The sequence below is a fragment of the Pelodiscus sinensis genome, chromosome 6, assembly GCF_049634645.1.
Source record: "Pelodiscus sinensis isolate JC-2024 chromosome 6, ASM4963464v1, whole genome shotgun sequence".
Taxonomy (NCBI): domain Eukaryota; kingdom Metazoa; phylum Chordata; order Testudines; family Trionychidae; genus Pelodiscus; species Pelodiscus sinensis.
Window position 1 is genome coordinate 39,798,883 of NC_134716.1, and position 26,763 is coordinate 39,825,645.

The following is a 26,763-nucleotide window of genomic DNA, read 5'->3' on the forward strand; positions in this document are numbered from 1 at the left end:
ACAAACTGCAGACCTTGACTCATAGCCATCAAAACCAAATAGCACTTCCCTATAAGATGCTTTGCAAAATGTGATACCATCAACTTTTAGACATCCATAAATCAAGATGAAAAATATTCTGTACTTGGGACCAGAGGCCTGCACCTTTAAAATCAATATTGGTTTCAATATAGGCAGGAGTAACCTGATAATTATGAAATGCTGAGAATTTCTAGTACTCACTTCCTTCTTGACTTTGTGTTCTGCAGCCTGTATCCGGTGATCCATCTCCTCTTCCATTTCACTGAGCTGCATTGCTGCTTTATCCTGAGCTCTAAGATTTTAACATGAATATACTCTGAGTCCTCCATTAACACCACAGAAAATTTGAGAAAAAATACATGTCCTATCCAGTTCAAACATAGATTTGCAAGTGTTGAAACATGAGCCAAATACAGCAGGTAATTATATCACAGTTTTTAGTAGTGATTGAAAGATCTGGCAATACTGACAAAAACCTATGTTGTTTATACTCTATTTAGAACAAAGTGTTTCATATGTTTTTACTTTAAAGTAGCTTTTAAAAGTGAAATGTGCCTCTGAAAAATTATGTAAAAAATATACCATCTATTCAGAAGAGCTAGGCCCTATATATATTGTCATATTGACTTAACTAACAAAGTTACATTTTAGTTTACTATTATCACTCAGTGAAATAACTTCTTCAGTTCCTTCTCACACATTAAATTTTGGACAATGTTCAAGATTCCATGGCAGACAAAATTTTACCATTTCATTTATTGCTATGACATCCTATTGGCAAGGTGGGATTACATAGTCAAAGAAATCATTCAAAGATTATGACTATTCATATATTTGGACTGGTATGTAAACCTGACTTGTAGCACCTTTATTGCAGCCTTTATTGGAGAACATTCAGAGAAGGGGGAAAAAAAAGATTTAGGTACTAGAAAACAACCTAAGAGAAGACAAAGAAGGAACATGATAATTTTCAACTAGTTAAAAAAGTTGTTACAAGTTGTTAACCCTCTGAGATAAGAAGCAACAGGGTTAAATTGCAGCAAGGGTGGACATTAGGAAAAAAAACTTCCCCTTCGGTTGGATAAGAACTGGAATAAATTGACCAGAGAGATTGTGGGATCTCCACTGCTACAGATTTTTAAGAGCAGGTTAGACAAACACTTGTCAGGTATGGTCTAGATAAAATGTAGTCCTTCCATGAGTGCAGGGGATTGAACTAGAAGACTTCTTGACATACTTTTCAATCCTACGATTCTATGATATTAATGGAGATGATGCATAAGAAGGAAAGAAGTCAGTTTGACTCACAAAGCCAAGGCTGAATTTGCAGGACTGTCAATTAAAATAAAAGTTTCTGACATGTAAACTGAGCAAATTTAGTCAGATTCATTGAGACACAATGACAGGGAACATCATGACGACATTTTCACAGTCATTTTTTGGATCAATTTTCACTTGACATATAAGAAATATTAATATAAAAATGTGCCAATATGATATAGTTACAAATATTATTTTACAATACCCAAACATAATACTTAAATACTGTCTTTGATGCTGTATATGCAAAAGATATTGTTTGTAAAAGTAAATGATGGAGATGAGTAGTCAAAGTCATAGTTACAGCCAAAAAGAAAAAAAAAAAAAGAAACAGCACAATTTTTAGTCATTTAAAGCTGGGAGCTTAGCCGAAGACTGTACCTTTTTACAGATATAGCCAAGCTTTCCATCTCTGTATTTTGAAGTTTGATCTCTTGGATGAAGTTCTTAATAACACATTCATAAGGCTGAATTAATCTTGGTTCCACTAAACTTATGTTCGTATACAGAACACTGGCCTGCTCTTGCCTGAAAAAACAAAACAAAACAATGAAGTATATTTCCCTAGACAAATACACTATTCCAAAATGTATTCAATATGACGATATCCTGTGCCTTCGATTTAAAAATGTAACAAATCAAATACAAATTTGAAACATTCAGCACATCATCTGCCCTTTTCTCAAGTACCCAAGTCCTTCTGGTCTCTTTACTGTGCTATACTCTCCCAGAACAGTATTTTTAAGGTGTTACATAGATCATTTAATATTATTTATGTTAATCATGTAACATGGAAGGTAAAACTGGCAAACAAAAATAGTAAATCAGGTCCATTAAGTTCACTTCTGGTAAACAGTGTATAGGAGATCACTGCTGTTGATGACTGCTACATAGGTAAAAGAGGACACCACCTCAAGGCCTAGGTCATAATAAAAGATTAAGGAATTGGGTCTCTTTTCTTGAAAAAAGAAGGCAGAGATGACTCAATGAATAACACATTAGTAAACAAGAATCAATCATTACATTTGTCATACATTTGTATAAGTTGAATTCTCAGCAGAGGCCCAGACTATAGCTTTATAGACGGTGGCCAGCATCTTTTACTTAACCTGGAAGTAAACTGTCACGGAGCAGAGAGTAAAAGTCCCTTTTATAAAGCAAATTATTTTAATTCTAATCATTTTAATCTTGGAAATGGTCTTCTGCATTTGACAAAAATACAAGTGATCTAAGATGCCATTCACATATATAATCGTCATATGAAACACAGTGGATACTTAAGGAAAACAAAAACTCGTGTGTGCGCACGCGCATGCACAGTGGCTGAAAAAATTTACAAGAAAAAAACACCACTTATAAAAACTCTACCATACTGCAGAATAAGTTCTTAAAAGCAGATTCCCTTAGTTAATTATAATACAAAAACTCCTGATAGCCACATCAAACATTTTTTATAAGAGCACATACAAAAATAACAAAACACAGAACAGTGCGAGAAAGGAGAACATTACTACAGAAGTTACTACCGAAGAATATAATAAGCTCAACAAATCCTACAACATTATCATCAGGAACGATGGTCATATAATGTTTTGTTACATGCTAGATACTTCTGTTATGTAGACTAGTATAAATCTGATTACTGATAATACTACTATGGTAGAATCTAGAGCAGTGGCAGGCAACGTACGGCCCATCAGTATTCTGTGTGACACCCACAAGACATTTTGTTTACTCTTGCCCACATGCAGGGATGCCAGATTCTGCTGATTTCCAGCCACATAATATTTTCCTTATGTATGTATCACTTTAGTAATACAAGTAAGGGGCACGCAAAGCAGGATGCGTACTGATTGCACACTAACTTTGACAGTCGCGCACCCCCTGTGTAGTCAAAGCACTATTATGGTTCAATCAGCACACCCACAAGTGGAATTAGCAAAGCTACACTATCCCAGGAGACTGTCCTGGTTACGACAATCTTGCCACTTAACCACTGAGATGGAGGAGGACCACTATGTGGCCCACTCAATAATCTAGGTTGCCCATTACTGATCTAGAGGCATCAACCATAATCAGACAGATTATGCAAGACACTATACATACAAAGATGAATCCTGTCCTGAAGAGTTTACAACCTAAATAGACTTAGAAAATGGGAAGGTGACTAGTCTTGCCCAAGGTCATTCTGTGGGGCGGCTGCAGAAAACAGAATTAAACGAAAGTCTTCCAGGTCCTAGACCAGCACCATATCTAATACTGTCATGTATAAGTTTTCTCTTTTTACAGAACAGTTTGAACTTTAAATGAAAAGTTTCTAAGGTTTTTCCTAAGATTACATACTTTACTCTTTTCCAATAAGGAAATTATACTTGAAGTTATTCACTCATGAAGAATTTCTTACAAATGCAGCATTATTTAAAATATAGCATACCAGATTTAGAGTCTCCTTAATACATTTTTCTAGAGAATGAGGATTCATGTTCTCTGTAGTTAATACTTTGTCTACGCAGCATTTCACAGTACATGCCCATAGTATAGGTTATCAATATACCTTCTCGCAGTGTCTCCCTGTGGTTTTCCACCAACAGTATGCATTATTCTATTACAAACTGCGCCATAGCTGCTACTATAGCGCATGTACCATTTTAGACAACTGCAGAGCTTATAGACAACTATAAAAAAAACTATAGGCAGAAACTTTGATGTACAAGTTGTATGTATGGCAATATATCAGGAGCACAAAGAAATACAGATATATTAATGTTCAAGGCAATTCTGTGCACCTCAAATATCTCTCTCAGAAATAATTTCCTTTTAAACAGGCTAGTACTTTATTAGGTATTTCCTTAAGCTGAAATTTCAACAATTAGTCTTTGAATATTCTCTGCCATACATGTGCAGCTGCACATTTTATAACAGATTTTAAAGTAATATCATGATTCATAGGTGATCGTAGTACTAACTGGGTTTATTCAGTCATGAGGTTTTATATATTATGCATGAATAGCCAGTAATTAAAGAACACCCTTAATGCATATTTACAGTTTCGTCAATAACCCACATTTAAAATACAGATAAGGGGCATTTTCACTTAACACTATTATAAAAGGTGACATAAAAACCAAGTATCACATGCTTAATTAATGGAAAAATTAAGGAAAACAAAAGAAATTCAAAGGCTGAAATTTCACCTTCTTATTACTTTGGTCTCAGTATCACAAGGGCCTGAAACAGAAGATAATATTGTGCATACCATGCAGTATTCCTTAGGCAAAACAAGTAGAATTTGGGATACTTCAACTGAAGTATCAATAAATTGAGGGCCTGATCCTGAAAACCTTACACAAACAGATAAGAACTAGGTATTAATTCATGTTAATATTATTATTAAAATGTCATTTTTAACTCAACAGTACTCGTCATATGCATAAGGACTAGTTTAGTTAGGATTTGCAGGATTGGGTCCCAGATAAAAGAAAATGTGTTTTTTTAATATCAAAATCCATTACTGTCAAGACTGAGGAACAGAAAAAAAAAACCCACACAAAAAACACCACACCACATCACACCAAACAAACAAACCAAACACTGGACCAGGAGGGAGGGTACATGAGGGTCTCAGAGCAGGGTGGGTGCAGGAGGGTACTTGGGGCAGGGTATCAGGGCAAGCTGGGAATGCGGGATCTTGGCAGAGGGAGAGGAGTGGGGGGGGCTGGGCATGAAGGGTGATGATTAGCTAGCTTGGCACCCTGCTGCAGCAGGGAAAGCCTGCAAGGAGCATGCTCTTGTTCCTCCAGGGGTGGGAGGAAGCTCAGTTCCCTCCCCACCCCCACTCTGATCATAGGAGCTACCCCTCCTCATTCCCTCTCCTAACACCTTCCTCTACACACCTGCCCTGCCTCTCTCCTCTGGTGTTGGTCCTTCCCCTGCAGGTGTCTGCCCTTCTGCTTCACCCCCAGAATCCTCTGGCACCTGCACCTTCCCTTACCCCTTCACCCTCCTAGTGCCCCCCTTCCCCTCTTTTTCCCTAATGCCCACTCCCTCACTACCCTCTGCCCGTTCCCCTCATGCCCTCACACATGACTTGCTCCATCCCCGCCTTCCTCATGCCCACCCCTTCTTTCAAGCCTTCTCCCAGCACTTCCCCCTCCAGCTCCCAATGCCCTTAGCCTCTCCTCTCCCAGCATAACCCTGTCTCCCCTCCCACTGACACCTCCCTTCCTGCCCTTTTCCTCATTGTCTCCACTTGGCCCCCTGGCATTGGTCTCTCCTGCACCCTGTCCCTTGGTGTCTTCCTCTTTCTTCTCCTGACCTGCCCACTCCCCTCAGCACAAGCCCCGTCCTCTCCCCCATCTTCTGCCTTCCAGTTTGTGGCACTGGAGTCTGTGATCAGGCCCCAGAAGTTCCCACAGCTCTGCCACGGCTGCTTTCAGGGCTCCCTCTTCTCCTCCAACAGCTGCCAGCCAGCCCTTCGGAGGACGCACCACGGGGAAATTCCCGGTATTCCACCAGGCCAGTCTGCCCATGCGCACTGATGTGCCGTGGAACACAGTTTAAGAAATGCTGGTCAAAAGAATCCTTCATCTCTCTAAGGTAGATACAGTCAAAATAATTTGGATCAACACTTTTGGGTCTTTGGGATGTGAATGTAAAATCTAAAGCTGAGCAAACAATTTGTACTGGAAGCTCCTTGGTTCAGCATCCTCAGGACCACCAGGGAATTTGCTGGATCAGGGGAGGTTAATGCAGCCCCTCTACAGGTGTCAGCTGCAAAACTTCACTCCAGGGCAGCAAAGGGGCCGGCAGAGATGGAGCGAGGCTAGGGGACTCAGGGGAGAAGGCAGGACGGCAACAGAGCACCGTGGCCCATGCGCTGCACTCCTAGCCACCAGCACTAGGCCCCAGCTGTGGGGCTCTATAGCCCCAAGCACCCCCTGCTTCCCCTCTCTCTCTGAGCTTTAATGCCTCAAATCAGGTCCCAGAGCATCCATGCACACCAGACCAGGGAAGTCCAGACTATATAGGTTCAACCTGTAGGGACTACATTATTCAGTGGATTAAGACTCTTCTTTTCGTTTATTGTCAATAAGACACATATTCATTGCTATGCAAAAAAATCTTGGTGCATAGATGGTCTGTGATCAGTTTATTGAGAGTATTTATTATTCAAAATTCAGATTGCTTTGGTTAGTTTTCACAGAATATATAAGTCATATGACATGTTTCTTCCTCCTCAATGGACGAGCACAGCTCTTTGGAATCAGGTTTTTGGTGCACATGTACATCAGCGTTCAAAATCTGCATTTTGCAAATACTCTATATTTGTTGATTGTTACAGTATTTACAGAAAGTAAACACACATAGCCAAAATGAATTTTTTTTTTATTTGAGCAAATGTTTGTCAAGGTTTTTTAAAACGTATTCACATACAGAGTCTCCAGCTCTGTTTGGACATGAGAGAACATTTCATCAAACCTTTCATAGGAGTAGGGAGGTTGTGCCATGTTCTTAGCAAAAAGAATAAAAATCCGTGGCAAAACAAAATGCTCAGGCTTGTCTCGCTCCAGTGAGGAACAGTACTGCCTGACTGCTTTCCCAACATTCTACTGGTGTTATGTGTGTAAAGCTAAAGGTGGGCTTTGTGTTTGGAAAGATCCTTTGGGACAGAAAGTTCTGTACTCATGTAAAATATTGTGACTCAAGCATCTTTAGCGCACTGTCTGGCAGGTTGTGACTTACGGTACATACAATGCCTCATGCTGACAAACTGAAAATTAATCAAGGAAACTGGTCTCTCTCTACCACAAGTTACTTGAGCCAATAGCTTCAAGAGCCTATGGTGGAGCTTTGTTCCGTAGTTTTACAAGTTCACATTTTTGTTCCTGTTCCAAGAATGTCACAGCCACTCCCCTCTCAGCTTTCTATTTTCTGACATCAAAGATTAAACAAATGAACAAACACAAAGAACGAAGGCTGAAACATTAAGCAATGCTTTAGCGCTGTCTGCGCACAGATGTGCGTGAGCTTTGTATTAAGCCATTAATGTCAGAAATATAAGGTAGCTGTTATGGTAGTTTATGCTAGCTATGTGATCCAAAAGCCTCCTGATGTTCATTGTTCCTTGTTTGTCCAACTGCAGTTGGCATACTTTTATGCTGAGCCAATTAAATCTAAGAAATAAAACAAAACTCACAACCAGAGTAGAGCAACACCCAACAGAAACTGCAGTAGCCTCTAGGAAGTGCGGTTTGTTTTCTCCTAAAACTGAAACTGACAATCAGGGGATTTTCAAAGCGCTTACCTGAGCACAGCACACCTGTGACAACTTTGCATAAAATCTTAATTTAAAAAAATGGCAACTCACCAGCCCACAGAAACAACAGAGGAAATTAAACATTTGTAACAAATTTGCTCTAATTCCTCTTAGGGTTGTCAGGTGTCTGGTTTTCATCTGGACTGTCCGTTATTCGGGTCCCCTGTCCTGTAAAAAACAGAAAATACCGGACATATGAAATGTCCGGTATTTCCTGTTTCCCTCGGATAGAAGCCCGGTGAGGACAATCTTCCTCTGCCACATCTGGTGGGGGAGTGAGGAGAGCAGGGCCATTTAAAGGTACAGTGCCTCCCCCCCTTAACAACTCTGGTCTCACCTCCCCCTTTTTTTCCCCTCAACAACTTGGTCTCCCCTTTTTTTCCTCTCCACAGAATTTTTTCCTGTTTTTGGGGGGGGAGGAGGAAGCGGGAGCTGTTCGGTATTTTTTGTTAAACCATCTGGCAACCCTAATTCTTCTTGACCTCTGGCACCTTAAACAAGTCAGTAATGCTATTGACTTTATCACCTCAGGAATCTGAAAACTATATTTTGTAACATTAGCAGCAAGCTCACTAATGCTTTATACAGTCACAAATATTAAAAGGATGTGGCCTAGTACAGTGTTTGTTATGAAAATATTTGTTCTGAACTACATATTGGTATGTTTTTCAACCTCTGGTCTGCTTTCACACAAGTTGGACCACTTCACTGGCATAATTACAACAGGAACAGAGTCACTGTACTAAATAATTTCAATTAGTAATGCTGCCCATTTTTTCCAACTTTATATGAAGAGATCTATTATAAAAACATGCCAGTCGTTCAAAATTGTTTGCTGAATAAATTTTGAAAAGAAGCTGTGGTCTGAAGCTTATTCCTCTCCAGTGTATCATGAATAACTAATATTTGAAAATTAGATTGTTTTGACTAGACACAGTAGGAGATTAGAAAGTATGTATTTCAGTGTTAAGAAAATTCAGAATTTTCAATTAAGGATTAGCCCAGTTTCAATTCTTTAAAATGGTCCTTTTTTTTCCTCCTTCATTTCCAAGTCCCAAGTTTTTAATGCTTAAAAATGTGCACACCTACAGATGTGTATAAATATTAGCATGTGGGATGGATGTTTTAAAAATAATGTGAGATTATTGCTATTAATTTGCGTAATCAGAGATTTAATTCATGCTGTGCAATCTGCTACCTGTTCTCAAAATATATGTTCCCAAAGTAGGGCTTTGCAATAAATGTAGACTAGAAAGCACTCTAGGTATATACCCACCCTAAATATATCTGGATTCATCTTAAGGTCATGCCTGTACAAAACTTCAGACCCAAGCATGCCAAATTTCAGATCCATATCAGCTTAGACCCATCCCCATTTTAACATGAAGTTGAAGGGGAAGCAGGCACTACCATAATTGGAGAGGAGTCACCATCGATGGAGCTAAAGAGCAATAGAGCTACACCAACTAGAGATCTTCTAAGATGAGCCTTGTGTGTTTTTTTTTTTTTTTTTTTTTTTTTTTTTAAAAACAACAACACACAAGACTGATGTGTGCCTATATCAACACTGACAAGTCAAGGTATCTTAGAACGACGTTCAACAACAAACAAGTTTATGCACAATTGTCAAGTGCATTTGTAAAACCTATATAAATAGGGCCTAGAAATTTTTGTCCTTCTGGACATAGACATTCTGAAGTCAGTTAGGATGCTCGGAGTACCTGTTTTCCTATTAATATGCTACAGATTCTGATCCTATTAATATGCTATGAGATTCCTATTCCTATTTTCCTATTAATATGCTACGAGATTCTGATCTCGTGCTTTCTTCTAATTTTAACCTTCAGTTTTACATCTGTGCCAATTTATTTCAGTGAAGTTGCTACCAACTTACATGTGTGTAAGTGCAAATCAGAATCAGGCCCAGAATGTTCTTCAGGGAACAGAGCTAGTGATTGAAAGCTGGAGAACAAATTGCAAGGTCTAGACAGTAGTTGCTTATCTGTCTCAAGGGCTTTGAATGAATGCACTGTGGAAGGTTTCGCCCTCTTTTAGTCATCATTTCTTTCTTAAGTGCTGTCATCATGAAATGTAGCAGCTACAGATACACACTTTTCAGTAGTGATTATTTTGCAAATCTGGTAACTTTCTGCATTCTAATGATGAACTGAGTTTATTGAATATCCACTGATATTTTATGGAAAATCAGTTACTTGTACCTTTCTATATAATAACTCTTGTGAACAAAATTATTAATATTCACATAGGTTCACCTTTATAGAAATGAAATAAAATTAAATTTTTGTCCTAAAGAGTTGATAGCCTACAATCAGGTAAACATAGGAATCAGAATGAAGTAAGCCACAAAGAAAGGAATAGAAAACAGAAGTGAAGTTTTATAGTGAAAACCAAAGGGGGAAAATGTTGAGATTTTCAAAGAGAATATTTATAATTTTACACCGCATTACTTTTCTTCTCATGTAACATATATGTCCTCACATCATTTTTAGTTTATATTTACTTGAATATATTTCAGACTGAAGCCCAGAGTCCTCAGAGTAGGATGTGAGAGGAAGGAAATAAAATTTCTCCAGGAAGTGGAATTCAGGAGTTGGCCCTGAAAGACTCAGTCTTCCCTACCCCTCGCCTCATCAACTTCATTCTAGGTATATCTACACTGAAGAGGTTTTTTTTGAAAAACAGCACTTGCGTCCACACTGCAATTGTGTTCTTTCGATAGAAAGTTGAAAGAATGCAGGGTTTTTAGACAGCAGTAGACCTCATTCTATGAGGAAGACGCCTTTTTCTGAAAGAGTTCTTTTGGCAGTTTGTAATTTATGATTTTTTCCTGTTTTTATTTCAGAAGCATGTCAGCAGCCCTGCTTAACTTTTCCTTTAGGAAAAAATTAGGTAATGTGATTTATAAATGGCTAAATATAAAACAATGTAATACAGGTTAGATCATTCTAGTTTGGCATTCCTGGGTCTGACCTAGGCTGAACCAGAGAATTCGCCCAACCACAGAAAGTGAATATTGTCATTATCAACATTTCCACTGATAACTGGACTCAGAGAAGACATTTAGCAGTAAATTAGAGCTAAAGAACAGCACAGAACACAGAGTCACGACTGGCAGGTGTAAACAAACTTTATGAGACTGTGGGAAAATTGGCTACAGCCCTGATAAGTGAACATCAGGCTAACTAAAATGCTGGACCACAGATGTTGTCGGACCAGAAAGTGCTGAACTAGAAAGGTTCAACCTGAATTATCAAGTCAACTGAAGCTTTACATTTTTTTTTTAAATCCAAGACTTATATTGCAGTGGGCAATAATTTTTAATTGGCTGGAAACTGGCCAATGGGAGGTGCGGGATTTTGCTAGGTGTGGGGACACCAAGCAAAGCTTTCTCTTTCCTGCCCAGTTTGCAGAGTGATTAGCAGTCTGCTCTTTAAAGTGGGTGCAGCTGTTCTATAGAAAGAGTGCCAGCTAGGCGGCTGTGGGCTGGATCTGGTGGCTTGGTGGGCCAGATGCAGCCCGCAAGTTGCTTCTTGCCCACCCCTGACCTATATCCTTCAAACACTTAAATATCTGCTTGACTTTGCTCAGATAAATAATCCTATTGATTTCAGTGGGACCACCCTTAGAAGCCAACACAAACACATGCCAGAACATTTGGGAGAAGAATGGAGAAACTAAATGGTAGCATTGCGCAACCTCCCGTGCTTGAAGACTGAAAACAAAAAGGACAAATAAAATAAAATAAAACAAATGATACCCCAAAATTGATATGTGCCTAACAAATGAAGCCAAGGATTACACAGAGGTTGAAAGTTATTTACAAGTCTAAAAAAGAAGAGAACTGGTTTGCATAAAGAAACAGTGCATAACTGTGCATCTGATGCGAGTACACATGCACTTTATCACCACCATCTTTCAGTTTGTAGTTTGATGTATGAAAATTACAACTCAATACAAACAGACAACATCACATCTACCAAACAAAGCTACTCCCATTCCCTCCTATCACCCTTTTAGACAGACAATGGGATGGCATTCAAATTGCTGCTGCAAACATAATGACCGAGATAGGTATGTTAGTGAAAGACAATAGATGCTTCCCTTAATCATCACGGTGCACAAGTCATATTTATTGATCTCCTTAGAAATCACATTAGACTGAACATGCATGAAAGAGATCTTTTTTATTTAGTGATACTGTTCCTCAACTGCCTCCACATTACATAACATGGGTTTCTGAAGTTCCCTCTCCTAGGCTTCCCATCTGGAAGCTAATCCAGTTAAAGGTACAGTTCCCAATTCCAATCTTCCTTCCTCTATCAATCAAAATTTAGGAATACAACACACAATTCCAAACACTTATAATCAACCTAATTAAATTTACTAAGTGTTCAATCTCTGAGGAACTTCCAACTGTCACTTGGACTTGCAAGTCTCCCCTGAACATAAGAACTATTGCTATCAGGAAGCAGAGAGTCTACTATTTCTGGAAATACTATATTCTGTAGCTCAGCTGTATGGAACTGTTGCAGCTGTTACCAAACCAAGAAGGCCCTAGGCAAGACAGAACACTCAGTGTCCAAGCTGGAGAAAGCATCATTCATTCCTTCTCCTCGGTATATGTCCACTCTTCTAAGACACCACTGCTCTTTGCAACCATTCATTTCCATCAGAGAACCCAAGCCATATCAGTGAACAAGTGGTAGCTCCCAGAACTCCAAAACATACCAAGATTTTTTGTATAACTTTATCTGTCTCTTTATTAGGGATGTAAATGAGTAGTCAAGTATATGATTAACCAATAGGCCTAATTAAATTTACTAATTTAAATGTAATGCTGTTCTTTAGAGACCAATATAAAATGGCTCCTCTATTTCATTTTTCAGTCCCCACATGAACATCGTTCATCCATTTTAACATTTTCTATTCCAATGTACAATCACTATCCTGGTATCTTTAAAGAAAATGCCACCTAGGACAGAGAGCTCCCCCTCTGAATTGGTCAGAGAAATTGGGAACATGTTATTCTGACTACCCTATGAAAAAAGCCTTATTCACTTTCTGGAGATTCTCATCCTGAGCTGTTCCTCTGGCAATCACAGTTTACATTTTTGTTTGAGAGCAGATTATTTTACCAAATTGACATGCACAAAATCTGGCTCTGGAATTCATTTCCCTAGACAAATATTCTAAAAAGTGTGTCTGAAGCTACCAAATCCCTCCCAGGTTTGTATTCAATATGGAACTGAAAAAAATGTATTTGAGGGAGTATTTACCAAGCTCTTTATGTATATGGCAATAAATGGTCTATAGTCATTTTAGCAGATACTGATCTCCTAAGTTCCCTCTAAGCTGCATAATAACGCGGCTATTTTCTGAGCCCCACTCAGAAGTTCAAAGCTCCTGCACAGGCAGGGAGCTCAGCTGATGGGCATGGGACAAGGCATCTGTAAGCAGCAGCTAAATGGAACTACCACATGCTTAACTGAAAAGTTCCCAGAGCAGATAAGCAGACAGGGATAAGTGGCTGGGGGAATGAGTATTTAATTGGCTTGGGAGGAAGTCAGAGGGGAAGGAAGTTTGGCGAGTCCTGTCTGCCAGAGCAGGAGTGGGGGGCAGAAACCCAGTAGTCTCTTCAACCCTCCTGGGTTGCGAAGGGGGAGATAAGGGGCTGACTGCATGGGGTAGGTGAGAGAAAGAGGGCGTGCAGTGAGATGGAGGCATGGGGCAGTTTGCTCAGGATGATCAGACTCTTTGGCTGCAGTCCTCTCACTTTGTCTGGGTTGGAGGAGGGGGGGCAGAAAGCAGACTGCATGTGATGTGTGCATGCCAGGAGCACATTTGCATAATTACATTTCAGACAATGTTTATATAGGTGTTAATGGCTTAAAATACAAAAGAAAAATATTCTTTTAACAGATTTTTTGGAGTGTTGCAGATACCTAAAACTCAGAACTTAGAACTTACTGATTTTTTTTAAAAACCTGTGTTACTAATTAATAAATGGTAAACTGTATTGCATTAAGGCCAGATCTTTGCTATGTCGTAGCGTTCTGGCTCTTATGAGTCAGAAGTAGCAAGTACGAGGTGTGATGCTAGTTTTGAATGATGAAACCTTACGTGCAAGCTCTTTGAAACACGCATCTGTCTACAAACAAGTGTCCAAATCAAAAATTAATAAATTACCCACTTGCTTTCTGGCAGTCAGCCCGTTCACCTTCTGCTGCAATGTTGTCCATTGTTTACATGAAAAACTCCAGTGAGCCAGCAGTGATGTCATCATCCTCCTTGTCCACACTATGCACACTCTACTACTGCCTATATGCTCTTCTGAAGTGACATAATCCACTGGATTTCTTGCATCTTTTCCTACAGGCCAGGTATTGTGTTGTTGTCACAGCATATGCAGCTCCACATGCTGCTTGGTGATCTCTAAGGGTGTGTCTAGACTACAGGGTTTTTTCGAAAAAACCTCCCCTGTGTCTAGACTGCTGCCACGTTCTTTTGAAAGTAAATAGAAAGAAACTCCAAAGGGTGGAGTTTCGATTTCTGAAAATAGCAGTTTCTGATACTCTTGATGTTTTTAACAGTTTTCATTTAACTCTGGCAGAATTAAACAAACAAACAAAACCCGCCCCCCCCCCCCCCCACACACACACACCCCACAAACCACCAAAAACCCCACCAGGGAAAAAATTCTGTTGAGTGGGGAAAAAAAAAAAAAAAAAAAGAGGGAGACCAAAGTTGTTGAGAAGAGAAAAAAAAGGGGGCCCCGAGAGTTAAGCAATAAAATAACTAAATAAAACAGCATTAGAACAGCATGGCCCCTTTAAGTGCGTGCAGAGTCAGAATAGGGATAGGAAGAGTGGCGAATTTGAGCACTAAGACCCAGGGAAGGCATTGTTTTCCCTTGCTTCAAGTCTTTAGGCTTTTTTGCCAGCAGCCATCTTGTTTTCTTGATCAAGCCAGAAGGCAGCTTCCCTGGGGAACCAGGTAAGCAGCAGTTCCAGGGGCGGGGCCCAGTCGCTGAGTGTGTCGTAGAGTTGCCAGGAGTCTGGTATTTTTGCCTCCTGGCAGGGAAAAAAAACCCCAGAAAATACCAGACATTTCAGGTGTCCAGTATTTTCTGAATTTTTTTTTTTTTTTTTTTTTTTTTTTTTTACCAGACAGGAGGCGAAAATACCAGACTGTCCGGGTCAATACTGGACACTTGGCAACCTACAAGTAGAGGAACCTGCCTGGGGCTCCCTGCTGTGTCCATGGGCTGGATCTGGTGGCTTGACAGACTGGATCCAACCCATGAGCTGTATTTTGCCTGGGTCTGATCTCCGCACACTAACTTACAGGGCTGAAGCCTAAATGAATACTTCTGAAAGGGTGGATACAAGATAAAGACTTAACAAAAGTTTTGACAGACACACACAGCTTTTACTGTTAATTATCCAAGCTATTAAGAATAATCTCTTGAATGATTTTCTGAGGACAGTATATTTTTTATTATTATTATTATTAAAGTAACTTTTTGGCCCCAGTCCTTCAAAGACTTACATGCATATTTAATTTTTATACTTAAATAGTTCCACTGAATTACATGGGATGACTCACATATTTAAAAGCACATGCATAGATTTTTGCAGAATCAGGGCCTTAAATAGCAGCAGTTTAACTAAGGTATGACATTTAAAATGTTTATTAAAGCACTATAAATCACTTGTATAATACTCTCTCTTCTCTGTCTTAAACCCTTGTACTCCCAAGTGGAGCATAGGTCCATTCCTTGTTGTGCTGAGGTAGCTTGTGTGTCTCAACGACCTGGAGAGCTATGCCAGCAGGAGCTCCTGGAAGGGTCACCCAAACTGGATGGGTCAAAGGATGTAACCCAATGATTCATCATGTCGGATTTGATTGTTTAATGTTAAGTCCTGAGCCATTTACAATTGTTTAATCCATTTCCTGGGAAGTATGATCTAGGATACAATTTTATAAAAATGAAAAACCTGATGGCCTGGAAATATGCTAGGGATGTTAAAAATAGTATAATATGGTAACCATTAAATATCCTGTCAGTTACATGGTTAACCATTACTTTTATAAAGGGAATTTACTACAATCCACTGCAGGCTCTGTAGTAGGAGCCAGAAAGCTCAGTCCCAACACGTGCCAGGTACCAGCAGCTGCCCCTGCTCTCAGGCTGCCCCTGCTATAGCTCTGCATTTTAAAAAACTTGGAGCCTGCAGGCAGGCTGCCTCAGTGGGGTCCTGTCAGCTACCCCTACTGCCAGGCTCCCCCACTGTGTTTCTGCATTAGGAACCCACAAGCTCCCTCATCCAGACAAGATTTTCTACAATGCAGAGTTGCAGCGGGGGGCAGCCTGGAAGCAGGGGCAGTTTCCAGGACCTGGTGCATGCCAGGACTGAACCAGCCTTCCTGTCTGCCTGCCAGCTCCAAATTTACTTATAGAGCTGCAGCAAGGGAATGTGTGTGTGGGGGGACGGGGGGGGGGGGGAAGGACAGACTTGTGGTCAACCAGTAACATTAACCAATAAGCATCCAATTATCAGTTAACTGGTTACTCTCTGAACTGTCATTCATGCTTAAATTTGATACTTTATGCCTCGGTCTAAACAAAGACATTAATTATCTTACGCATTACAAAGATAGCTTCCCCAATTATCACCTCTAATATCATTAGCTCACAATTATTTACCTTTCCCTCCCCTCCCCCCGCATCGCCCTTCTGTTCTGAAATTTGATTTGTCCTTTTCATATGTGTCCTTTTTTTTTTAATTGTATCCTTTGGTATATAGGATTGTGCCAATTTTCTTCCACTATTTGATCCGAGGAAGTGGGTCTGGCCCACGAAAGCTCATCACCTAATAAACCATCTTGTTAGTCTTTAAAGTGCTACATAGTCCTGTTTTTTGTTTCAGCTACACCAGACTAACACAGCTACATTTCTGTCACTATTCTGGTTACTCTCTCACATCCCTAATGCTCAAAAACTTCAGAGGGGTAGCCGAGTTAGTCTGTAACTGGAAAAACTTAAACAACTAATAGTCTAGCACCTTAAAGACTAACAAAAACATGTAGATGGTTTCATGAGCTTTCGTGGGCACAATCCACTTCTTAGATGCCAGTCATTTGAAGAAGCGGATTGTGCCCATGAAAGCTCATGAAACCATCTACATGTTTTGTTAGTCTTTAAGTTGCTGTTAGACTATTCATTGTTTTTTTATGTGTACCTCTAATGCTGACACGTTCAACTATCCTGAATAGGTTCACTTACATCAGAAATTTTTGCCTCCTTGTTCTTCTACAAAAATCTCATCCTTGTTGCTCTCTCTCTCAATACTTTCAATTACAGTATTGGACTAGAAATACTTATGCAGTGCTTAGGCTTTTACATGAAAGAAGCTTGATTTAAATCAGATTGCCTGTGAGTAAAGTTCAGCCTGTTCACAAGCGTTTGCAGTACTGGATTTAACAATCAAGCCAAATAATTACCTATCCTGTCGTACATGAAGCTGCTCTACCCTGTGGATGGCTGATGATAATTTTGTGCATAAGTAGTAGTTTAAAAAAATTGCCTTTTAAAAACTCTTCACACATGCACAAAAAACCCTGTTGATGTCAAAGTCCTCTTATTTTACAGGATATATCCGTGTTAATGAAAATTTTAAAAATAATAAAAAGTCACATAATAGAAAACTGACCCATTTTAACCCTTCAAAATGGAAAGAACTTTATGATTATCAAAGTATTTGTAATTGTTTTCCTTGTGAAGCAGGCTGCTACCAGACCACTTTCCCCATTACAGGGAGGAACACGTTCCCATTGATTTCTATGGGAGTAGGGCCCTCCCAGAAGCCTGATAACATGGAGAAGTGGGAGAACTCTTGTGCTGTTGTACAGTCCGAGTTAGAGATCACACCACAGGAAGTATAATCCAGAAGAGTTAATTACAGCCTCCTGGCCTATTTAGGGGACACGATCAACTGAAACTTTCAGAAAGACAGAAGTGAGATTTTTATCTTCTACGCTCATAACAGGAAACACATCAGATTACTATACCTGAAAGAGGTGAGAGCAGGATCCCTCCCCCCACCTCACATTTGTTTAATTTGTGCATTTGACAACGCTTTGCATATAGTTTGTTTCATCTGTACAGTCATTTCCCTGTCTGGATCTTTCACAGTATCAGAGGAAAGGGAAAGCATTTTAAAAGTTCAAAAATGTGATTGTAAGAACCACAAAAACTGGCAGGGAGACTCCGGGGCAAAGTAGTACCTGACCCTACTTTTAACTCTTCAAGAATCAAGATTTCAAGCTGGTACGGTCCCATTAATGTGGTTTTTATTTTCCGTGATCTGTTGCGGTTTGATACTGAATCAGTTGTCTCTTGTTCAAACGAAGTGTGAGTTCTCAGCAGCTGCGGAAGAGGATATTCACAACTGGAACAAAGGCAGAGTACTCTGCCTTTGTAAGGGGAACTATGCTGGAGTGAAGAAATAAAATGCAGCCCATAAGCATCTGGAGTTTTACCTAAAGCTTCCCCTGTCTTCAATGAGTTTTGGCTGAGTCTCAGGAACTGGAAAAAAAAGAGACGAGGAGTCCTGTGGCACCTTATAGACTAACTGAAGTGTAGGAGCATAAGCTTTCGTGGGCAAAGACCCACTTCGTCAGATGCATGTGAGATAACGAAGTGGGTCTTTGCCCACGAAAGCTTATGCTCCTACACTTCAGTTAGTCTATAAGGTGCCACAGGACTCCTCATCGCTTTTGCAGATTCAGACTAACACAGCTACCCCTCTGATACTGGAAAAAAAGAGATACTGGCACTCCAAACCCATCATACAAATAGGTGCATTGGCTCAAAACCTGCTACTGGCCCTGTCCAGACCATGCTATGTGCAGTCTCTTCCTAACCAACTGGGATCCCTCTCTCTGTGCAGCTCATAGGAAGCTCATCTCCAAGCAGGGGCTGTTCTTACTGCATAGGTTAAGTGGTTAGAAGTCCTTGCGATCCACTATGACAGAGTTAAATTTTACCTTAGGTACAAAAAGGCTGGTGCAAGATCATGTTCTGCCTTACCAAAACAACTCCCCACCCTTTCCACTAAGCATTAAAAGGACATCCTCTTTAAGGTGTGCTTCAACTGATGGGGCACGGAGACTTAATTAGATGTTATCTCTTGAGCTCACAACAGGCAAAGGCGCCTGCTCTGCTTAACCAGGATGTACCTTGGAATGGGTTCACCAGATGGAAAACCCAAATAAGCAACTTCTCTCATAAATGGGGTGGAGGTGGAAGCAGATTGAGAGGGAAATTAGAAGAGCCTAGTCCACAGGGTACTATTACCCTGACTTTCCAGCGGGGACCATGCTTTTCAGACCAGAAGCTACCAGGTGCGATGACCACCGTGTTTCATCCTGACCCCTACTGTTCTCTTGTAGGAGCCCACATTCCCCGTTGTGCCAAGGCCCATAGAATCAGAGAACTAGAAGGAACCGCGAGAGCTCATCAAGTCCAGTCCCCTGCATCCCGGCCATCGCTTTGTGCAGCGCCTGGCACCATGGGGGCTGCCCCTTGCGCAGGAGGGGAGCCCCCATACAGCAGGCAAAGCCTCCCTCCCCGTGCTGGCTGCGGTCCAGGCTGGAGACTGGAAGGGCCCCCCGCGACGGGGCAGGGCACTGGCGAAGGGAGGAAGCTCTCACCTGGGAATGTATCTGGCCTCGTCCCCCAGCCGCAGCTGGAAGTCCCGCCAGGGCTGGTGCAGCCCCGCCGCGCCCCACGCCGCCTCCTCGTCCTGCTCCAGCGTCTCCCCGCCGCCCCCGCTGCCCCGCCGCTGGCTGGCCCCGCGGAAGCCGCGGGCGAACTCGTGGAAAGTGATGGCCCCGTCGCGGTCGCTGTCGAGCCGCTGGAAGATCGCCTCGGCCTCGGCCGGCCGCACCCGCAGCTCGGCGCACAGCGAGCCGAACTCCTCCCGCTCGATGCGCCCCGAGCCCCGCACGTCGCAGGCCACGAAGAGGGAGCGGAGCCGGGCCAGCTCGTCCCCCTCGTCCCGCGCCATGGCCACTGGCCCCGCTCTGGCTGGGCTGCTCCGAGCGCCCCAACCTGCCGCGCAACTTTCCCCGGGAGCCGCCCCCGCCCGGCTCCGCCCCCCTGCCCCGGCTCCGGCGGCCGCCTCGCCAGCCACTCACTGGGCGGCCGGTCCCGAGGGGCGGCGAGAGCCCGCGCACCTCTGAGCGGGGCGGGAGCGCTGGGAGTCGGCGGGCGGAGCCCCGGAGCCTGCATGATGTAAGGTGCAGCAGCGCTCGCCCTGCCCGACTCGCCAGGTTCGCCTCTTGGACAAACGATGCGATTTCCAGCGTAACTGCGGCGCGCCCTTCTATTTGCTGGAGGAAACCCCCGCAGGAAGCAATGCAAATATTGCGGGAAAGGGAGGCAGTTCGTTATAGAAGGCAGCGAGGACGCGTTGAGCAGTTGATCTCTTTTGCGTGCGTTTGCATAACACTTTATTTGAAGAAAAAAAAAAACATTAAACGGTCTGTTAGAAATATTTCCTTGCCAAGCGTTCAGACCACAGGAATTGCATACCTCATTTTCTGCCTTGTGGTCCATTTGAATCTGGGATTCGCTTTAGGCTGTTGATAAGCTCTGGCACTTTTGAATTAGTTAATTCATTCTCTGATTACTCCCCCCCCCCTGCCAGCAGCCCTTTTCTCTGCTCCAGCAGAAACTTTCCAGGTAATTTAAAGTGCCCATCCATTTTTGAGAGTCAGTATTTGTTTGAGTTGAAAAAGGAAAAGGGGTATACAGAGCCTGGTCCAAAGCCAACTGAAGTCAACAGGAGTCTGTTTCTTATTAAAAGTGTTTCCTGCATTGTAATTACAGAGTTGACTTGAAATTGGGTTAATTAAGACTCTCCTAGTCCAATGTATTGTGATACAGATACAATGACAAATAGAAGAAAAACTTAAAAACCAATAAATAGTCTGGTAGCACTTTAAAGACTAACAAAACATGTAGATGGTATCATGAGCTTTCCTGCCCACAAAAGCTCATGATACCATTCTACATGTTTTGTTAGTCTTTAAAGTGCTACCAGACTATTTGTTGTTTTAAAAGTTTTTCCTGTTACAGACTAACTCGGCTATTCTTCTGAAACAAATGGAAGAGAATCTTATTAAAATGTCAAATCAATAGAGAATGACATCCGTCAAAGTTTGTAGGAAGACCCTGCTGAAATATAAAATATTTATTGTTCCACAGCATGACTTTTTAAGTCTGAGGAGGCTAATAGATCCAGGAATCTCTCCCCTCCTCCCTCTTTTGTAGTATATACTAGAAACAGCTAATCTCACTGAGATGAAGGCCTGGTTTACATGTAAAAATTAAATCAACAAAGCTACTGTAGTCAGAGGTGTGGAAAAAAATACCAGTGTAGATCTGCAGACCTAGCTGCCATCCTTGGCAAGATGTGTTGCTACAGTTCTGAACTAAAGCTTTCACTCTGCAGTACAGGAATGTTCTTGTAATGATCTGTAACTATGGGGACTATCAGAATTTGTGTTTGATCATAAATATCATTTAGTACACCCCTAGAGTGAGCCAACACACTATTATAAGTTAACTGATTTATTGTAATATTCTCTGTAAAAGGATTCAGGGTACCAACTTCAGTCTCCCCAGAAGCAGCAGACATGACCTCAGAAGTGGGTTGGAGAAACAAGAGTATTTTCCTCTGTCTACACAGGATTATTCAGGTTGAACCTCTCTCAACCCAGACTTCTTGGTCCAGCAACAGCCGTGGTCCAGCAGGGCCAAAGGCTGGAGCTCTGCAAGGACTGGAAATCTAGCCAGGTTGGCTGCAGGGAGGCCAACAGCTGGGAGTCCTTCCACAAGAATCTGGCTGAGCCAATGGCAGAATGGCCAGAATTCTGCAGGCTCCATCAGGGCAGTGGTCTGCTGTGGAAGGGCCAGGAGCCCCAGCAGGGCTGGCAGGGTTGGGTGGTTTACCACGGGGGGCAAGGCTGGCAGTGGGACTGCAGGCTAGCAGGGCTGGTGCTACCACGGCGGGGCTGGCGGAATTGGGAGCACTGGTGGTGGGGCAACGGTTTGAGGCAGCAGAGGTGGGAGCCCCAATAATATAATAATAACGGTTTGAGGACCATGAGGTGGCAGGGCTGGTGGCAGGTGGGGAGCCTACAAGGAGGCCAAACCAGGAATGGAGTCAGGCCGGGGGACAAGAAATGACCTCCACTGGTCTAGCAAAATCCCTCCTTCGGGACTACTCAGGTCCCAAGGGTGCCAGACCATGGAAGTCCAACCTGTACCAGATTAATTATGCTGCAGTAATGCACATAAACTAGACATGGCCCAAGATTCAGCCCTCTGTACTCCAGCAAAATCTTCCTGATTAGAAAAAAGTCTGGCTTTTTCTATGCTCTTATATGAAAGGTGGGCCACTAAGTATTGTCCTGGTGGTCAGCATGAACATTGACCATCAGAGAACTTTGAGGAAGACTACACTTGTTCTCTCATCAAAAGGAAACCAATGTATCTTGCTTATGCCTGCCAGACCTTTGATAAAAGGAATTTCTAGGCCCTGGCTTTTGATGTTGACAACCTATTGAGTGGAAGTACTTCGAAGTAGGAATAAGATCCTCCGGAAAAGGGCGCTTTTTCCGGAGGATCGGGGCCAGTGTAGACGCTCTTTTCCGGCTTTTCTAAAAGCCGGAAAAAAGCGGCGGACATTTTTATTTAAATGCCGCGGGGGATATTTAAATCCCCCGCGCATTTCCTTACTACGATGGCTGAAATTAACATGCCCCTTCCGGAAAAGGGGCCAGTGTAGACGAGCCCATAGAGTATAACTGAACATTGCTTTTGTGAACGAGTACAATTTAGTATATTATTAGTCCTAATTTTACTCCTTGTTCTTCTCAGCCCTTCTATATGTTGCCTTTTTCTGTTCTCATCTTCCTTAGGGTTTAAACTTTTATGTTAGATGTACCCTGAACATCTAAGATTATATAAGTAAAAAATAGCAATAAAAGACATTCCCAACTCACTCTGCAATAGGTCTGACCCAAAGCCCTCTGAAGTCAACAGGACTCTCTATGAACTTCAGGAAACATTGGAGAAGGCCCTAAAAATAATATTTACAAGAGCCACATGTAACTGTTACATTTTCTTCAAATTCTGCCTTTATTTATGTGAACACAACCTCTTCTGTAGTCAATGGTTATAAATGAGGAGAGAATATGTGTGTTTGGGTGTTGCTTCTTCCACTGCTACAGAAGTTTTAATTTGGCTCATTAGACTCAAACAAGATGAAGAATGTTGTCATTTAGCACTGACATGGAAGAGATACATACTCCAAAATAGATGGTACTTACAGTCTTATACAATCGACCACTTTCTGTCTATCCTTGCTTGGTACCATGCTTCTAATTAGAGGGCTCAAACATGCCATTCAAACAAACCAACACAGATACAACAAAACAAAAGATGATTCATTTTATGAGTTGTAAACAGTGGATGTTGAGGGCAGGATTCTCAGAAGGAAATGGAAAAACAAGGTTTTGTTCTGAAATTACGCACCTACTATGATAAAAATATGTCATCTTGAGTCCAGTTCTAGCCTAATTTAATATTCAAAAACAAAAGTTCTCAGCCATGGCCCAGTAAGTGTACTTTTTACCCAGGAGACAGAAAGAAGCAGTCACGTGAATTAAACAGGTAAATACTAAGGTTACAGCCATCTTAGAAATATCAGGGATGTAATTTTTTATTCATTTTTTGTCTTACTACAACGATAACTCCAGCCTTACTTCAAAACCAGTTTAAGCACCAGAAAATGTATGGTTGAATTAGATAGTAGCAGGGTATGAAATCATGCTGCATGAGCTGGTGTGTGAATACAGAGCACTTAACATAATATCACAACCTAAAATATTTTGAACAGAATCTGACGTGTACAGATGACAAAATTAGTTTCATTGATGCTATCATAGAATCATAGAATCATAGGACTGGAAGGGACCTCGAGAGGTCATCGAGTCCAGCCCCCTGCCCTCAAGGCAGGATCAAGCTCCGTCTACACCATCCCTGACAGATGTCTATCTAACCTGTTCTTAAATATCTCCAGAGAGGGAGATTCCACCACCTCCCTTGGCAATTTATTCCAATATTTGACCACCCTGACAGTTAGGAATTTTTTCCTAATGTCCAATCTAAACCTCCCCTGCTGCACTTTAAGCCCATTACTCCTTGTCCTGTCCTCAGAAACCAAGAGGAACAAATTTTCTCCTTCCTCCTTGTGACACCCTTTTAGATATTTGAAAGCCGCTATCATGTCCCCCCTTAATCTTCTTTTTTCCAAACTAAACAAGCCCAGTTCATGAAGCCTGGCTTCATAGGTCATGTTCTCTAAACCTTTAATCATTCTTGTCGCTCTTCTCTGTACCCTTTCCAATTTCTCCACATCTTTCTTGAAATGTGGCGCCCAGAACTGGACACAGTACTCCAGCTGAGGCCTAACTAGTGCAGAGTAGAGCGGCAGAATGACTTCACGAGTTTTGCTTACAACACACCTGTTAATACAACCTAGAATCATATTTGCTTTTTTTGCAACAGCATCACACTGTTGACTCATATTCAACTTGTGGTCCACTATGACCCCTAGATCCCTTTCTGCCATGCTCCTTCCTAGACAGTCGCTTCCCATCTTGTATGTATGGAACTGATTGTTCCTTCCTAAGTGGAGCACTTTGCATTTCTCTCTATTAAACCTCATCCTGTTTACCTCCGACCATTTCTCTAACTTGCTAAGGTCATTCTGAATTATGTCCCTATCCTCCAAAGAAGTCGCAACCCCACCCAGTTTGGTATCATCTGCAAACTTAATAAGCGTACTCTCTATCCCAATATCTACATCACGACATATTAGACACAGTCTAAACTCTAAGGCTATGTCTACACTGGAGCGATCTTGCACCAGAGCTATGCAAATGAGGTTAAGTGTGAAATATCCCCGAGCTGCATTTGCATATCTGAGCCGCCATTTTGCGGAAGAGGCTCTTGCTCAAGAAGGAGCTGTCCACACTGCCCCTTCTTGCGCAAGAAAAACCCTCACAGAAAATAATTAGCGTAACAGCACTGCGCAAGAGGGTTTTTCTTGCGCAAGAAGGAGCAGTGTAGACAGCTCCTTTTTGCGCAAGAGCCTCTTCCGCAAAAATGGCAGCTCATTACATATGCAAATGAGGCTCGGCAATATTCCATGATTAGCCTCATTTGAATAGCTCTGGCACAAGATCGTGCCAGTGCAGACATAACCTAAGGATATGCCTAGACTGCATCCCTCTATCGGCAGAGGGATGCAGATTAGGCAGGTCGACATTGCAAATGAGGCGATTTAAATATCCCGTGCCTAATTTGCATAAAAATGGCCACTGCATTTTGCCGACTCATCACTTTGTCCGCAAAAAGCGGTAGTCTAGAGCGGGATCTGTCAAGAAAGAAAGCCTTTCGACAAATCCCTTATGCCTCCTGCAAGGAAGTTTACAGGATCTGTTGAAAAAGGCTTTCTTTCTCAACAGATCCCCCTCTAGACTACCGCTTTTTGCCGACAAAGTGCTGAGTCGGCAAAATGCAGTGGCCATTTTAATGCAAATTAGGCACAGGATATTTAAATCCCTGCCTCATTCGCAATGTCAACCTGCCTAATCTGCATCCCTCTGCAGACAGAGAGATGCAGTCTAGGCATACCCTAAAAGAGTAACTCTGAAGTATTAAAACTTATTTTCCCCTATTATATACCAAACAAATTAATCAGTTACATTATGGAGAGAAACAAGGAGCCCATTAATTTTGGTTGCAGCTGTAATATTATCTGGTGGGTTATATTGTCGAACAGGAAAGGAGAAAAGAGATTTATTTAAATAGAGTTCCTGGGGATAAATTCTCCTTTCAACAGCATTCACAAGGGGATCCTAATTAAGGTTGCCAGTCCCAGTCATCATCCTAGCTCCCAGACCCAGTCTCTTTGCCTAGCCAGTTCCAGTCTCCAAGTCTTAGCCTCCCCCAAAATCTCAGCATCCAGTCTTTAGTTTCTCTCTCCACATCACTGCCAGTTTGTTCCAATGGAATTTGCAGCTGCTTATCTAAGATTTTCAAATTGTTCCCCACAGAATACCAAATGGCATATAGCTGGTCCCCAAGTTGCGAATAGTCGACTTACGACCGTTCGCAGTTACGACCAAAGCTGTCGTAAACAGTGGACCCCGAGTTACGAATGCAATCTGCGCTTACAAACACTGCGGTCACATGTAACTCTACAGGGTCCAACTTATGAATGAACCGAGTTTACAACCAATTGCTTGGTCTGTAATTGGTTCGTAAGTCGGGAAGAGGCTGTATATTTTTTGGTGTGCATAGCCACCACATCCGAAATTATAGACATTACATTCCTTTGCCAACTGCAGCTTACACCTGCTCTGTAACTTATACCACCATTTACATCATTGCTGGTTTATTTTTATTCTTTCCAATCAAATAGCAAGGACAATACATTTAGCAATATTTAGCATGTGGATTGTATCTCATATTAAAAAGGTATTGCATGCATTATCTTCACAACATCTCTGCAAAGAATGCAAGTGACTCGTGCAAGACCAGAAGGAGAGTCAGTGACAGGATTAGAGTTCAGGAATTCATGGTTCCCAATTCCATAATTTAAAAATATGCACAAGAATAACTGGCATCGCATCTCTTTGCTGCAGCACTCATAGCAATAGAGTTGCTCGTTCAATTAAATGTTAGCAGGTAGGACAGAGAGGTCATGATACACTTGTACTGTTTTATTGGTTTCTTTAATGGACTCCAGGTCAGGAAAGAAGCGGCAGCCATAAAGATGAAGCAACTTCAGCCTGAAAAAGAGAAAGCAGACCATGAGGAACAGAATTAAATACAGAAGCTAAAAGAGATGGGTACGTGGCAGCAAAAGTAGAATAAATCTATGATACTGCACTGATCCCTTTTAAAATCCCTTGCCTAATCAGGTAGTTTGTGAACCTGTGGA

At 41.8% G+C, this 26,763-nt stretch overlaps 2 protein-coding genes across 2 annotated transcripts in view; both read right to left on the reverse strand.

Annotated features, from left to right (window-relative positions):
* Positions 1 to 20,154, reverse strand: part of RASEF (RAS and EF-hand domain containing) — a 56,531-nt gene extending 36,377 nt beyond the window's left edge. The window contains exons 1-3 of the mRNA XM_075931756.1: positions 19,394 to 20,154; positions 1,723 to 1,869; positions 223 to 313 (exon numbers count right to left, since the gene is read on the reverse strand). Coding sequence (XP_075787871.1) covers positions 223 to 313; positions 1,723 to 1,869; positions 19,394 to 19,749 — 594 coding nt within the window. The 5' untranslated portion in view covers positions 19,750 to 20,154. The remainder of the gene's footprint in view (positions 1 to 222; positions 314 to 1,722; positions 1,870 to 19,393) is intronic.
* Positions 20,155 to 25,664: 5,510 nt separating this feature from the next.
* The window catches only part of LOC106732012 (uncharacterized), a 104,790-nt gene continuing 103,691 nt past the window's right edge, over positions 25,665 to 26,763 (reverse strand). The window contains exon 15 of the mRNA XM_075931757.1: positions 25,665 to 26,611. Within this exon, the coding sequence (XP_075787872.1) occupies positions 26,494 to 26,611 (118 nt within the window). The 3' untranslated portion in view covers positions 25,665 to 26,493. The remainder of the gene's footprint in view (positions 26,612 to 26,763) is intronic.